This window comes from Mixophyes fleayi, chromosome 1 (assembly GCF_038048845.1).
Source record: "Mixophyes fleayi isolate aMixFle1 chromosome 1, aMixFle1.hap1, whole genome shotgun sequence".
NCBI lineage: Eukaryota > Metazoa > Chordata > Amphibia > Anura > Limnodynastidae > Mixophyes > Mixophyes fleayi.
Window position 1 is genome coordinate 339649752 of NC_134402.1, and position 15948 is coordinate 339665699.

Below are 15948 nucleotides of genomic sequence, written 5' to 3' on the forward strand. Positions count from 1 at the left end.
GCAGCTTTGGGACCTCCCCAGTGTTTTTGTTCCACTCATGGATGAATGATAAAATTTGGGGATTTTGGATTTTTTTCTGAATCCAATAGGGGACACTTGATACCCTCTCTCTTTACTCTCTTTGCTCTTGTTTCTGTTCTTGTTCATTGTTATCCTTGTAAGGATTCTTGTTCTTGTTGGTGAATGTTGTATTTCTCCTCTCCTTATTCTATACTCTTGGTTCTGCCCTTTGGGGCTTTGTTAGTAAAATACTGAATCTCCCAGGAAGCCAGTGGGGATATAAAGGGGGAGGAGCTCGAGCTTTTGTCAGCAAATTTGAAATGCCCAATATTTTGCCTCAGCACTCTGTACCCAGTGTTCCAGTGCCCCACATTGAATCCAGAGAAAGGGATTTAATGCAATAAAAAAATCCAATTTTAGTACACTGGTATTAAATTTCATAACTCTATATTTAATCTTTTGTTATGCTCCAATTATCGGAGACTTCATTGTTTTAGTATGCCGTTCTTATCCTAAGCGCATGGTGTATTGTATAGTTTATGCGGGAGATGGCTGGAGCTTGGCAAATGACGGTAGAGCAGAAGATCGGACTCTTCTCACCTGAGATTAAAGAAGCAGACCCTCTGGCTGCCTCAGAGCAGAGCCAACCTAAACCACGTCCTCCAGAAGTGAAACCCCACTACATATGGATTGATGTAAGTGATGTGTATAATCAACTTTGGGGACATTTTATGAAAACTTGGGTGACTATGTAAAAAATGTGCTATTGCCCTTAGCAACCACTCATATTTTATTTCATTCTGTAACCTGTACTAAAGAAATGAACTAGAATTTACATGTAGAACAGTTTTCATAAATGACAGCCCTTGATCAATAGGAGAAATAAATGATTATCTCTCTATTGTCTTCCATCAAATGACAAGTGCAAGTAGTACAATCATGTCATGGTAACTAGTTAAATAAATACTTTATCATTCACTCATTTACATTGTGTGTATGTTGGTTCAGGGTTCTGCAGACTAATCCCGTTCTTCTGTCCCATTTCTTTTCAGTTTCTGATGCAGAGATTTGAAATTGCTAAGTACTGCAGCTCAGATCAGGTGGAGATCTTCTCCAGCCTACTGCAGCGCTCCCTTTCTCTAAATATTGGAGGGTCAAAAGGAAGCCTTAATAGGCACGTAGCAGCGATCGGACCTCGGTTTAAGTAAGTCCCTCAAGTCTTGTTTGTATGGAATAAATGGACATCTCCTTCAGCAGTAGAAGGACGACGTTGATGGTTGGTTGTCATTATGGGAAAAAGCTGAAACTCCCGCTTCTCTGTTGCTCCTCTTGTTTTTCCCCCCCAGTACAATGCATAGGTAGCTATACACAGGGTTTTGGGCTTAATTTTACTAATTTTAGTTTTTCCTTACATTGCCTGATCGCATTTATTCTAAGTTACAAGATCAGCTGTTATGGCTCCCCACTTTTGTTAGGCTCACCATTTGCAATAGGTGCAGAGCAACACAGTGGTGCTCCTGACCCATGTGCTATGTCGTCTTCATTTCTGCAGACAGTCTCAGTCTCAGTCCTGTCTCACACTGGCTCTGATTTTCTGTGTTGCTTGGCCTTTTATACATTATGCATTATACCAGGTGTTTGCATTTTTGGCACCTTGCTCACGGACAAAGGAACTCATGTGGTAGTGGCCATCTTGGCACCGGGAGGCAGCGACCATCTTATGTCCGTCACTGACATTGATGTATCTGTTTCGCTGATCTTGCTGTTCTCTTGTCCCAATCCTAACATGCAGCTGACAAATAAAGTTTCCATATAGCAGCTAGTTCAGTTGGGGTTTGCTGCTTCTAGCACCCCTTCTGGGACACACACTACTCGGAGACACATGCCCACTCCTTTGACTGAGTTATGCTGGCCTGGCTGTTCTCCAAAAGGTGATTACCAGCCTTGTATTGTTAGGACACACAATAAGTCCCATACTTATGGTTTATAATGAAACAAGAATGTTGAGCAGTTGTGGCAGAGAACATTGAAATGCCAAACCATATGCCTTGGCACACTTAGCCCATATAATTGGGATGGTGAACAAGGCCATGCAGTTGTCTAGAGGTATGAGAAATGCAGCCCCTTTTGCAACAATAAAGGGCATTTGAGGATACCTGAGGTTTGAGAACAGTGCCCACAGGCTGGAGCGGGTGCCAGACATGGTAACTTTTTTTTTTTTTTTTGTGAGATATCAGATTCTATGGTTTAATGTCTTCCTTTCTGACCAACTCATGCATGACTGTTAAGACCAGGCTGTATATGGTGTCGACCACGGTCTGTACTCTGAAGGCAGACCCCTATACGCAGTTTCATATTTAATGACACAAAACACACACTTGTGATTGTGGAACATTTGCCGCTGCTTCCACTTGTATATGTTTTTCTGCATGGAGCCAGCTACCTTCAGCCACACTTTCATTTTCCATTTTCACTTTGGAACCTTACCCTCATTCTGTATATTCAACAAGGTGCTCCATTTCAGACCCTTTATTTGGTTTACCTGTGCTTTTCCACTTAAGTTAATCTTTCTTCTGGTCGTTTTTAATGTTAGGCTTGTATATCTGTGCTGGCAGTCCTTGTTTTGCCGTTCCCATTAGTTCGTTTTTCACTAACACAAGGTGGTCTTTTGCACTGTGCCATCTTTTCAACCTTAGGTAGCCTCTGGTTTTCACATCAACCAGTTGCATGCATCCTCAGAACCCTAAGAAGGCAGCGGTTTACTCTCTTTTTATGTGGTGTGCTGCCTTTTCTTTCCAGGACATAGGCTTTTCATCAATCAGACACAGTGTTCTTTTTTATGGGAATTAGAAAGATGCCCTGAATTTGGGTGGCTTTTTGCCTCTGTTACTGTTCCCCTATGGGCTAATGGTGCATTGAATTAGTGTGGTCATCTCCTAGAAGCTGCATCACAAGACCTTAGAGCTGATCTGCGAGGATGACCTCTGAGCTGACCGCTTGGTCGTGCTCTTATTCTCTTTCCAAGTTTTTTATATTGAATGTTGCTTCCTCAGCTTGAGCTGTTTTTATTACTTAGGCCAGGGTTTCCCAAACCCAGTCCTCAGGGCTCCCTAACAGTGCAGGTTTTCCATATCTCCTTGCTGGAGCACAGGTGTATTCATTACTGACTGACACATTGTAACAGATCCACAGGTGGTCCTAATTATGTCACATGTGACCCGGAAAACCCACACTGTTGAGGAGCCCTGAGGACTGGGTTTGGGAAACCCTTACTTAGGCATTCCTCCTCTTCCATTCATGATTGTATTGGGACATCCATCATTACCCCTTACTGCTGAAAAATAAAAGGGAATTATTTTGTTGCGTCACTAAATCCTTTTCTCTAAGGCTGCAGTGGAATTGTGATTACCCCACCCAGGAATGCTCTGCTGCTGTTATTGTTTTCTTGCTGGGCTAGTAGGGCACTGAGGAGGCACTTTATTCCCAGTGACCTGCCTCCTAGGTGTGTAATATAACCCACCATCTATGTTCCCCTCCCACCTCAGAGAATAACATTTAACGGCAAGTAGAAAAAAACCTTGAACTAGAGTATACACAATCAATATGTAATAATTACAGCACTCGTTTTACAGTACTCATTTAAATAAGAATCAAATTGAGATTCAAAAAATGCTCTGGAAAAGTATATTATCTGTTTCTATCCTGCAAAATAGCATATTTCTTATATTTTGCAAGTTCTTATATATGTGCTTACCAAGTTCCACTCCTCTGCAGGCTGCTGACACTAGGGTTGTCATTACTACATGCAGATGTGGTTCCAAATGCCACCATCCGTAATGTTCTTAGAGAAAAAATATACTCAACAGCATTTGACTACTTCAGGTAGAGTATGGTCAAATTATTATGTTACTTGTTTGCTTTTTTTTTTGTTTGTTTGTTTATGCAGATAGTGTTTGTAACACATAGTTGTTAACTATGTGACTAAACATGATGTGGCTGAACTTTAAAAACTTGTAGAACTTAAAATATGTAGTTTGTGTTTATGCAAAGAAATAGAACAGTAATACATGTTTTATCTCTGGCTAGTTGTCCTCCTAAATTTCCAACACAAACAGAGAAGCAGCTGCGAGAAGATATCAGCATTATGATTAAGTTTTGGACTGCTATGTTCTCTGACAAGAAGTATCTCACAGCTAATCAACTGGTTCCTCTAGGTGAGATTGTCCATGTCTCTCTCTAGTACATTAAGAGTGCGTAGGTCTTGTTTCCTTCCTTCCTAAAATGTGTATTTAATTATTGTGAAGCTCTCTTGTATAATTTAAAAATGTAGTTCACTCAATCTACCACGGGTGCAAAAATCGAGCTACAATGATGCCATTCAGGTATACAACAGCACGTAAAAACAAGGCTCTGACATAGAGTTGGTAACCAAACAAAGATATGTTGAAAAGTCCAATATAGATCAGTGGAGCTAAGACGATTGGTCATGGCTGTCAACAATTTCAACCTGAAATCACAGGATTCATATTCAATACAGGAAATTACAGTGTTGTGACCATGAGTAATAAATATACAAATGAATGATCCGCATTATGTAAAATGTCACTCCATTTAGATCTCATCTAATCATTGACGACTGTAGTCTTTTGGTCCCTGCGCTATAGTTGGCTCCCCAAAGCTCGCTCTCACACAATAATTTAGTTGTCTCTTGCAATATGATCTCGCTGCAGCAGAATTTACATGGCAGTTACTTCACCATCTTCTCTCTCACCCCACTCTGGTACAACTTGAATTTCTACTCCGGGTCTCAACCTCAGTTCATTCCCCCATTGATCAATGTTTAATATTGGATTCCTTAATGACGTATCAAGAGGGGGAGCATTCCCCACCTTTCCCAACTTCTAGAAATCCCATAGTCTCCACCTTCTATCAATATTTGCAAATCAGACATTTTTTCAGTCCAATACCAGAATTTATGAAATTCAAACGTGTACAAGCTCTTATATAGTTGATATTTAGTCCCATCTAGGCTACATAAAATTTACCCAAATGTCTTTCACTTTTTGCTGGAGATGTTGCTATTAGACTAGTTCCTTTCTGCATTAATGGTGGTCCTACTTGGTCTTGCGGAAGTTCTGTACCGATTTTTGGATCCTCATAGTGAACTTAACTTAACTGGAACTGATATCCCCTTTCAGCCAAAATACATGTTATTCCCCCTGCCATTCTGCTATTTACCAAAACATCTCAATAGGTTTATTTATCTATACAAGTTATATGGGGCCTGTCTCTTTTTCTCCTTCATCCTATCTGGGGGACACTGCTACCATGGGGCTGTGGCCAGGGAGTGTGGAGTTGGCACTTAACTAGTTAAACTGTGGCTGCTGACAGACTCCTCCTCTCTGTAACCGCCTATAGCTAGTCAGTGTAGTCTAAGTGCCAAAGGGGTTGGGCTGACTTTTATTTGGTGCTGTTTATTTTATTTTAAAGGCCTCTTCTTTTTTATTTTTTATTTTTTCTTACTAGGCTAGTGTAGAAAGAAGATATGAAGGCTGGGACAGCAAGGCTGCATTAGTTACAGGAGCTGCAGCACTGTCAGGTCGTGTGAGCGGCGGCTGTCATAAAAACAGCCTATCTTCTTTTGCTGATGCTGGCACGCGAGAGCGAGGAAAAGACGCGGCCACATCATTTCCTGGGGACCGGCGCTGCTCTGTGGAGCATAGAGCGCCGGAATCCAGAAGCGATGGCTGCCGTCATCTTGGATGCTACCAAGTCCCTTCCTTAGAGGGGGGGGGGGCTACATTGGATAATGCATCAAAAGAGAGGCAGTCTGTGGGCTTAAAAGGAGAAGCGCTGTGGACAAACTCTTACAAGCAGTCAGGATGCCCGCTGGACACTGCAGACAGGGAGGAGTTATTATAGAGCTCCCCCTGTCTTAATCGGCAAGTTGGTTTCTTCCACAGGGCCCAAGCATCGTCTGGAGAAGGAAACTATTGCAGTCAAACTCAGACAGACTTGGCTGCTGCTGGACTCCCTCCTCCCTCCTGCCTGGATAGGAATAGAATATTTAGATGTGCTCAGGGCATTACGTATTTATGTCCAAAGAACTTCGGATATCCGGCGTACGGACTCTCTTTTTGTCCTAATTGATTCCCAAAGAAGAACTGGCCAGCTTCCAATCCAACCATTGCTAGATGGCTTACCTTTACAAGAAAACAGGCGTATCTTAAGGCTAACCGGACTGTGCCTACCCACATTACGGCACACTCCACTAGGTCTGTGGGGGCTTCCTGGGTTGCTCCTAATGGGGCCTCGGCTGATCAGCTTTGCCAAGCGGCCACATGGTCCTTGGTCCGCACATTCACCAAATTTTATCAGTTCAGTGGGTTTGCGTCCTCAGATGCTAGCTTCGGCAGTACGAGCTGGGCTACCAGGACGGTCTCTCAGGGGGGCTGCTTTGGTATGTCTCCATGGTAGCAGTGTCCCTCAGATAGGATGTAAGAGAAAAAAGTATTTTTATACTTATGATAAATCCCTTTCTCTGATTCCATCTGGGGGACACTGCGTTCCTTCCCTTCTATACTTCTGCTGTTTGCTTTTTGGTTGTTCGACTCTCTTTCCTTGAGGGCTTAGAATTACACTGACTAGCTACAGGGGGTTGCAGAGGGGAGGAGCCTGTTGGCAGCCACAGTTTAACTAGTTAAGTACCAACTCCACACTCCCCAGCTACAACCCCATGGTAGCAGTATCCCTCAGATGGAATCGGAGAAAGGGATTTATTATGAGTATAAAAATCCTTTTTTTTTTTCTTCTCCTATGCGAAGGATGCACCTTTTGTCGTTTCACTTTGCTTACTCAGATGCTGTTAATAAAATGTTTTTTTTTAAAAAAGTCACTGTATTTGTAGTACCTTAGAGCTTATACGAAATCCCTGATAACTTATCACTTATGACATTAATATGCTTTTTTTAATCCATAATTAAGGTGTACACCTAATCTGTATATCCAATGAACTCTATATTTATAATATAGGATTCCTATGGTAGTAGATAATTTTTACTGAGATTTGACGTTTCTTGGATTGAATTTTGCCTATAGATAATCAGGATTTGTCAGTGAACAGCCTGTCTGTAATGGTGGACGTCAACCGCAGCAATTTGGATGTAACGGTGGGATCTAGACAACAGACCGCTCAGGGCTGGATTAATACATACCCCTTATCCAGTGGCATGTCCACTATATCTAAAAAATCTGGTACGTGCTACTTTTCACTGTTCCTTTTTATTTTGTAAATATGTTCAATATGGGCGTTTCTTTTGTTTTACATAGAGAATACAATTTTAAATCTTGGAGTCATGGAGTATGGAGTCATTAATTGTTGTTATTTAAGGCATGTAATAATAATAATTTTATTCATATAGTGCTTTTCTCCAAAGAGCTTTACAGATGTTGTTTAAAAAACACATAATAAAAATAAATATAAGGGTTAGCAGAGTACAGAAGAGAGGACTAAGTATTTGTTTTTTTGTGTTTTTAGAAAATTAAGTGGCATAAATGAAATATATTAACCTGATGTTCTGCCCTCAGGTTTGACAAAGAAAACAAACCGCGGAACACAGTTGCACAAATACTACATGAAAAGGAGAACACTGCTTTTATCCCTCTTGGTAATTAATCTTAGTTTACCGTCATCGTACTGTCCCTATGAAATATCTTTATTTCATTATAAATAACTTCAAAATCTGTTCATGTGCAACCTGAAAAATATCTTGTGTTTCCTCTTGTGTATAAATACATTGCTTACAAACCTAATCACACTTCTTCAGAATCATATGGAGAGGACAGAGACTATAGAGATAAGTCCCCATTCCTAAGAGACAGCACTTTTATTAAAAAAAACTTAAAGAGTATTGACTATATCCTCCGTCAGTTGCCAACATCACTCCTGCTTTAGAGAGAGGATGCTTAGTTTTGCTTTGTGGGTTTGTTGTGTTTGTTTGTCTTTGAAAGGAAACTAATAAAGTGAAACTTTCTGTGTTTATTGGCATTTTGGCTGCCTTTATTGAGATTTGTCGATCAGGCTCAGCAGAAATAAGGGGAGGGCTGACGTGGTAGTTTGTTTCTCAGGAATGGGCCTGGGCCACATATTTATTTTAGTAGTCTGTGACTGATATCTCAAAGGTGACAGCACGGTGGTTAAGTGGTTAGCACTTCTGCCTCACAACACTGGGATCATGAGTTCGAATCCCGACCATGGCCTTATCTTATCGCTCCGGTTTCCTCCCACACTCCAAAAACATATAGTAGGTTAATTGGCTGCTATCAAATTGACCCTAGTCTATCTGTCTGTATATTACAGAATTTAGACTAAGCTCCAATGGGACAGGGACTGATGTGAGTGAATTCTCTGTACAATGCCGCGGAATTAGTGGCGCTATATAAATAGCTGCTGTTGATGATGTAGGCTCCTTCTGCCCTAAACCTTCAGAAATCCATTTCCTCCATGTGGCATGAATTTGCAGTCCTTTTAATTTCCTGACGTTTTATGATGGCTGTTCTTGCTGTTTTGGTGGCACATCGATCGGAGTTCAGTGCTCTATACCATTGCTGTCATCTTTTGAAAAGCTGTCCTATTGACCATTTCTTACTTAGTATCAAGTTTCCACATCAGGAAACAGCAGGAGCTAATGCACAAGTTGGGGATACTCTGTTTACACATCTTTGTCTCATACTCTGGATTTTGCCAGACTAATTTTTGCTCTGAGGATTCTAAAATGGGGTTGTCTGCTTTTTATATCCAAATGGATTAAGATGTGGCTTATTATACTTGGGTGCCAGACTCCACTTTGGCAAATGGTATGAACCATTCTTTAGATAAAAAAAATGTAGTGGTATAATATCTTCTCTTGCTAAAATTGGCAGTCTTTCCAAACTATTACTTGTGTACACCTTGTAGGCCACGGAGATTGACCGCCTGACTACATGGTACAACCCTCTGTCTGCTCCTGAGTTAGAGCTGGATCAGACAGGAGAGAATAGTGTTGCAAACTGGAGATCTAAGTACATCAGTCTGACTGAGAAGCAGTGGAAAGACAATGTGAACCTGGCTTGGAGCATTTCTCCTCACCTGGCAGTTCAATTGCCAACGAGGTGAATATTTTTTGCACAGAGGGTCTCTCATGTAAACATATTGCAATATATTATCCAATTTTTGAGACCTTGTAATGTTTTTCCACCTGGTGGATTATTTACTCACTGTTGATGATTATCAGGCTTAATCTGTATCTACAGATTTAAAAACACTGAAGCCATTGGTGGAGAAGTGACCCGGCTAGTGAGACTGGATCCAGGTGCTGTCAGCGACATTCCAGATGCAATCAAAGTAAGTGTTCAGGTGGTCAAACACTGTCAATGTCTCGTAGTTTAGTCTTAAATGTAAATGGTGCAGTAAGTCTCTTCCATGCAGTATATAAATGACACATTCTACGTTCTATTTTGTTTGTGATCAAATTGTAATTTCCCCCTGCAGTATCTTGTAACGTGGCACACGATCGATGCAGATGCTCCTGAGCTCAGCCATATTCTGTGCTGGGCACCAACTGACCCACCCACGGGACTTTCTTACTTCTCCAGCATGTACCCTCCACATCCACTAACTGCTCAGTATGGAGTCAAGGTCCTGCGATCATTCCCTCCGGTAATGACTCAAACAGAGTTTCGGTGACATGACTCAATAGTCATTACTTACCTTTCTGTTGCCCTGGATGTCTTGTCTGTTTACTTTTTCGTTTTTCAAATTTTCCTAATTGGCGCTATTGTGTTGTTTGATCTTCCAGGATGCTATTCTGTTTTACATTCCACAAATTGTTCAAGCTTTGAGATATGACAAGGTGAGTTCCATCTGCAACGCATAAAGCGTGCCCTACTGTTGAGTACCAAAATGTACTACGTAACACTTACAAGGAAAACTATGCCATGTTGTTTGCACTGTTTGCGTAATACTCAATATTCATAGTAAATTTTATAATACTGCCTTCTCAAGGGCAAATTATTGGGAAGGTTGAACAATTATTTGGATTTGACAATAATTAATGTATAAAGGAAGCATCTCTCAAACATGATTTGTTTAATTCAGCAAGAAATTAATTCAAATGAGCATTTTTTTTCATTTTTATAAGTTTCAATACATTGCTCTCTGCTGATAATGAGTTTTCCTATTCAGTAGAATAATAAAAAGAAATGGGACTCCCTTCATTTAGCCATCTAGTAAAATTCGTATACAACCGGTTTGATTTTTATGTATGTGGATCCACCTGTTCTACACAGTTTTATTTAAAACCAAAATCCCCTCCAACAACCATTTGAAAATATACAGCCATTACTTCAAGGATTTCATAAGATGTTTACCAATATGACACAGGTGACAGCTGCTGGTCTAAGTCAACATACAGGATGACTAAAGGGGGCAGTGTTTCCAAGAGATCCTGATCTATGCTGTTGATCCCATAGTAGTCACATGGCCTGTTATGGTTGTGGTCAGCTTCTTTTTGTCCTTCTCTGTGCAACAATGTACCCCTAACAAGCTCCTATCAAAAAGAGAATGTTGGTTCATGTAGTGCATTAGAAGCTTGAGAGCAGCAAATAGACTAACATATTACTTGTTAGCTGAGTTGCTATCTTTTGTGGATATGATAGAAATGTTTTGTGTGCACTCAGATGGGGTACGTCCGGGAATACATCCTGTGGGCAGCTGCCAAGTCTCAGCTTCTGGCTCATCAGTTTATTTGGAACATGAAGACCAACATTTTTCTAGATGAAGAAGGGCATCAGAAGGACCGTAAGTATTATTTAGCTATAAAGTATTCGTTTTGCAGTCTTTTTTCTAAGTTTTTTCTTGTGCTTATTCTTTTAAAAAAAAAAAAATATTTGTGTGCAATATAATACATTTATATTTCATTAAAGTATAATCTTCAGATATAATCTTTCTATAAGGAGTTCTGATATTCCCTGAACATTTAGAACTTTGAGGCAACAGCCTCAACAGGGGTGCACCTTTCCCCATTGGGAATGGATTCTGTTGACTATGAATGCTAGGCTAGGGGTCTGTCATCCTTCATTGCTGCTTTCAGGGTTTTTGAGCTGCAGAGAACTCAGAGCAGTTTTCAGCGTCCTAGTCAGAGCACTCCCATTCTTGTAAGGAATGTTCGTTAAGATCTAGTCAGACTATGCCACAGCGGCAGCATACCTCAATCATCAGGAAGGCTCCAAGAGTGCCCTGGCCATAATAGAAACCTGCAGGTTCATGTGATGATTGGAACGTTCCAGCCATGGCGGTGTTATGCATCCCGGAGTTGGAGAACTGGGAAGCAGTTTTCCTTAACAGGTGGCCCTTTCTCCTCATGGAATGGGCCCTTCACCCCATGAAATGGGTCCTTCACCCGGAAGTCTTCCGGCAGAACTGGTGGGATCAAACAGATGTCGACATGATGACATCTCAGTTGATCTATAAAGTAGAGCGATACTGTTCTAGGACAAAGGACCCACAAACATTGTTGGTAGACTCCATGTTGATATCCTGGGAAGATTGGGGTACATGGATGTTCTCAGAATGGCAGAAGGCCCATCCAGACGTTTGCTTCTAAGATCAGACTGACTAAGTCAGGCTCATTTTCTGCAGCAGAGTTTATCTCAGCTGGCTGTAACTGCTTGATTGCTGAAGCCATGATCCTTAAGACCAAGGTGTTTCCGAACAGTGTGGTTCAGACCATACTCGTGGGAGAAGTCTGGTTTCAGACAGCAATTCTCACAGGGTCTAAAAGACCCACATTTCCTGTTGTGTTTCCTTCCTCTTATTGGTTGGCCTGTTTACTTCTCTTCTGGCAGAAGGAACTGGATTGGGTCTTGAGACTTGACTCCTTAAAGGTCCACCTATCGGCAATATCCATTTCCTTTAGAGAAAACTAGGTATTTTGCCGTAAGAGCAGACTTTCTAATGTTGAGTGTTGCATGTGCAGGCTCCATGCATCCCTCCACTTGCACCTCAAGATCGCATCCTGCTGTTAACAGCACCTTCCATTTGAACCACTGGATTCTATGGAGTTAAAGTTCCATACTGGGAAGACTCCACAGATAGGAGAGCTTCACAGCTGGAGACTCTCATGTATTTCTCCTTTCCTCATCTTTCATGAAGACAAGTCTTTTGGACTAAGCCTTCCATACAGCCTAAGGTGGTTTACAAGTTCCATCAGAATCACAACATTATGATTCCAACCTTAGATCAGGGTAGGTCTCCAGATAAAGAGGACTTTCTTCACTCTTGGACGTGGTCAGGGCCCTAAGGACTTATGTTTGTAGACTCTTGGAGTACACAGAACAGATGAGTTCTTGGTCCTCTATGATACCCACAAGAAAGACTGAATAGCCTCTAAGTATAGCATTGCCAGGTGGATTACTTTGTTAATTTGCTGGGCTTACATTGGAGCAGATCTGTGAGTGCTTCCTGGGTTGCGAGCGATGGAGAAATTGTGTTGGTTGGCCGCCTGGTCTTTGATACACACTTTAAGTAGATTTCTAAATTTTTGTGTTCAAAGATGGCAAGGTGCTGCACTTCTTCTGAGCATACCCTGCCTTAGGGACAGTTTTGGGACATCCCCAGCGTCTCAATGAGACAAAGAAAAAATCAAATACTTTTCTCTGAGTCCAGTGGAAGACACTGAACGCCCACCCTTTTATGCTGTTTGTTAATTTCTTGTTCTTTACTATTCAAGATTCTCATTCTGGTTGTTTTGTTGGATAACCTTGTTCTCTCCTCTCCCCCTTGTACCGTACTCCTGATTCTGTTTTTGGGGCTTAGTTAGAAAAATACCGCAATTCCCGGCAGCCTTCCCAGGTATAGAGGGGGAAGAGTTTGAGTTTTTGGAGGTAATTTTAAAGTGCCAAGCTCCTGTCACCACATTCTATACCCTATCATATACAGTGTCCCCCATTGGACTCAAGAGAAAGGGATTTAACGGAAGTGCAAAAATCCTATTCTTTCAGAATTTTGAGGATACATTATGTGTGAATGTCTTGTATTAAAATATGGTAAAGCCACAAACTTTGTTTAAAAACAGAAGAAGCCAGGTAAGTCTGGAGTGCAATAATGCCATAACATAAAATTGACTGTTGCAATGACTTGGCTCACATAGCACTGTAATGGTTGATCTTTTCTTTATTTGTGTCTTGTCAGCTGATATTGGAGACCTGTTGGAGCAGCTAATGGAGGAGATCACAGGATCCCTGTCAGGGCCTGCCAAAGACTTTTACCAACGCGAATTTGACTTCTTCAATAAAATAACCAATGTCTCTGCCATTATTAAGTAAGTCTATTGCATCTTTGTAGTTAGGTTACCAATATAGAGAAGTCATGATCTGGTGAACAGAGCCAATTGAAAAAGAAAAACATATGGTATATACACCCAAAAAGAATTTGCTAAGAAAACAGTTTGTGGTAATTTTATTTATCAGAAAATAAGGAATTACTCCAAATATGGATTTTGAAAGGTTTCTTTGCCTCTTTTGTGGTGCTAGGGCTACAATAAGGAAGATCTGGCTCTGGTTATCCCCCCTTTGCCAGGTATCTACATTCCACTCCTAACACCACACAAGTGGAAGAAATCAAGATCTGGAGATTTCTGTAATGTGAAAATGACCAGGGTTATCATCATTATCAGCAGCAGCTATTTATATAGGGTTATGGGTATTTAGATATCAAGAATGCGCTTGGGAGAGGATTCACACGAGCATAGATTCACCATGAAAATTAAACTGTTACTGTAACGTTTGACAAAAGTTCCTCACCTCTGCAACCCCTGTAGCTCCTAAGTGTTTTTTTAAGTGCCCAAGGAATTGGGCTTACTTTGGGCTGCTATGCAGCTATTTCTATTATGCTTTTATTTACTTGTTCAGGTGGTTCTCACTGATATGTCAATTATGAGTCAGATTTACGCCGCTGTCACATCCCTTGTGGCGGTTGAACTGGCTTGTGCTACTGTGGAGCATAGAGAGCTGCGATGTCAAGATGCCTCTTATCTCCATGGACTGTACCGTTCACCAAAGGAAGAAGGACTTGGTATGTATTACAGCTCCAACATGGAGCTGAAGGATAAAAGCGTCCGTTTGCGTGCTTAGGCAGAGAAGCCTTCGCAAACCGTTATGATATTGCAGAGAAGTTGCGGAGCCAGTAGGCGAGCTGTGAAGCGACAACATGGGAGGAGCATGCCGGTTATTATTAGGACTACCTCCCCCCCCCACACTATCAGTTGGTACATCGCTCTGTGCCAGCCTGAAGGATATTGGAGTCACTCCTTCAAGAATCTGCAAAAGGGGACACTGCTGTCTCAAAAATGTGCAGCTGTCTTTTTCTTTACAAATATCTGTTTTTGTTTTTTTCTTCTACACATAGTCAGTTTCCTATATTACTGGTCTATTGGCAGGATTATTCTGTAATTATACAACTATAATTGCATTGGGGAGGGTACGGCTATTGGTTGATAGCCTGTGACGAGTTTAATACTTTTGCTTACAAATATTTTTACCTGAGAGATTGTGTAATATTTTATCTGTTTTCCTGCTTTCTATTTCGGTATATTGAATTTACAGTTTAACTGATACTATCCACAAGGGTAAAGCACCTATGGTTAAATATTTAACCTGTGCCAAATGTAAGGCCAAGCTACCCAGGTGGACAACAGAATGGGCGACTGCGCTGGGGCAGTCTGTTGCAGCCCTTGTACATCTGCTTGCCCATGCTGCTTAGATGCAGTTCTTCCTCCAGCTCCTGTACCAGTAGCACCCCCTCAACCCCTTTCTCAACCTGAAGGTCCTAAATCTACATCTCCAGGTAGACAGAGTCCTTGAAGTCAGTGATCAACTGATTGCGCTAGCCATGGAGGATGTCTGAGTGGGTCACTGTCCCTTCTGGTTCCCAGGAACATTCTTGGGCGGAACCTTCATGATTCACTTACTTGCTACGGGGTCTCAAAACATTAAATCTGAACCTGGACTGTTCATGCAGCAAAGGAAGCAGGTAGTCTGCTTCCCTCCTTTCACTGAGCTGACTGATCTTGTTGTGCCAGCATGGAAACAGCCGGACTGGAAATTTGTTATGCATCGATCCTTTACAGGTGGATGAGATGGCTCGGTGGGAAAAGGTGCCTAAGGCGGACACACCAGTAGCATGTTTGGCTCGACATGTCACTGTCGATGCACCTGGCTCAGCTGCACTTAAGGATGGCACTGACTGTAAGGTGAAGTGCTTCTTGAAGTCCGTTTATGTGGCTTCAGACACATTGCATAGGGCCATGTTATCTTCAGTTTGGGTGACGAGCGATGGAGACCTGGTTAGACAGCTTGTGGACGTTCTGCAAGATTCTGACTTGCTTCCTCTGGCACTTCATCTGACGGAAGCCTCAGGGTATCTCTATGAGGCAGCTCAGAATGCTGCCTCCATTTCTTCCTCTTTCTCGGCATCAGCCGTTGCAGCCAAGAGGACTCTCTGGTGTTATGGGATGCTGACGCGGACTCCAAGAAGTTTTTGGAATCTTATGCAGGCTTTGTTCTTTTTGGTTTGGAGAGATATGGGAGATAAGAGCACCTTCCTCCCTGTCTATTCACACAAGGACCTTGGATTCAATTATTTTGTGAGCCCTTTCAAGTGGCTCTACCCCCCCAGTCTCTCAGAGTCAAGCCTCTCGTGTCCAGAGTTCACTCTCGGAGGGGCAGGTCCTCCTATTCCACGAAACACATAAGGCCTAAAAAGCCAGACAAACCCCACAATCACACCGCCACAGGAGTGGGGGGATGTCTGCTGCTGCTCCGGGACCAATGAGCGGCATCCTTTAAAAATCGGTAGGTCACAGGGGATAATGCAGCCAGGTTACATGCTAGACCTTCAAGATTGGCCGCTTA

The 15948-nt window shown here is 41.9% G+C and overlaps 1 protein-coding gene across 2 annotated transcripts in view; it reads left to right on the forward strand.

Annotated features, from left to right (window-relative positions):
• Positions 1-15948, forward strand: part of PI4KA (phosphatidylinositol 4-kinase alpha) — a 119171-nt gene that overhangs the window by 87668 nt on the left and 15555 nt on the right. For both annotated transcript variants that reach the window (XM_075216171.1, XM_075216180.1), the window contains 12 exons: positions 537-695; positions 1053-1204; positions 3775-3882; positions 4087-4214; positions 7099-7254; positions 7588-7667; positions 8957-9150; positions 9292-9382; positions 9530-9697; positions 9837-9890; positions 10717-10837; positions 13229-13358. In XM_075216171.1, coding sequence (XP_075072272.1) covers positions 537-695; positions 1053-1204; positions 3775-3882; positions 4087-4214; positions 7099-7254; positions 7588-7667; positions 8957-9150; positions 9292-9382; positions 9530-9697; positions 9837-9890; positions 10717-10837; positions 13229-13358 — 1541 coding nt within the window. The remainder of the gene's footprint in view (positions 1-536; positions 696-1052; positions 1205-3774; positions 3883-4086; positions 4215-7098; positions 7255-7587; positions 7668-8956; positions 9151-9291; positions 9383-9529; positions 9698-9836; positions 9891-10716; positions 10838-13228; positions 13359-15948) is intronic.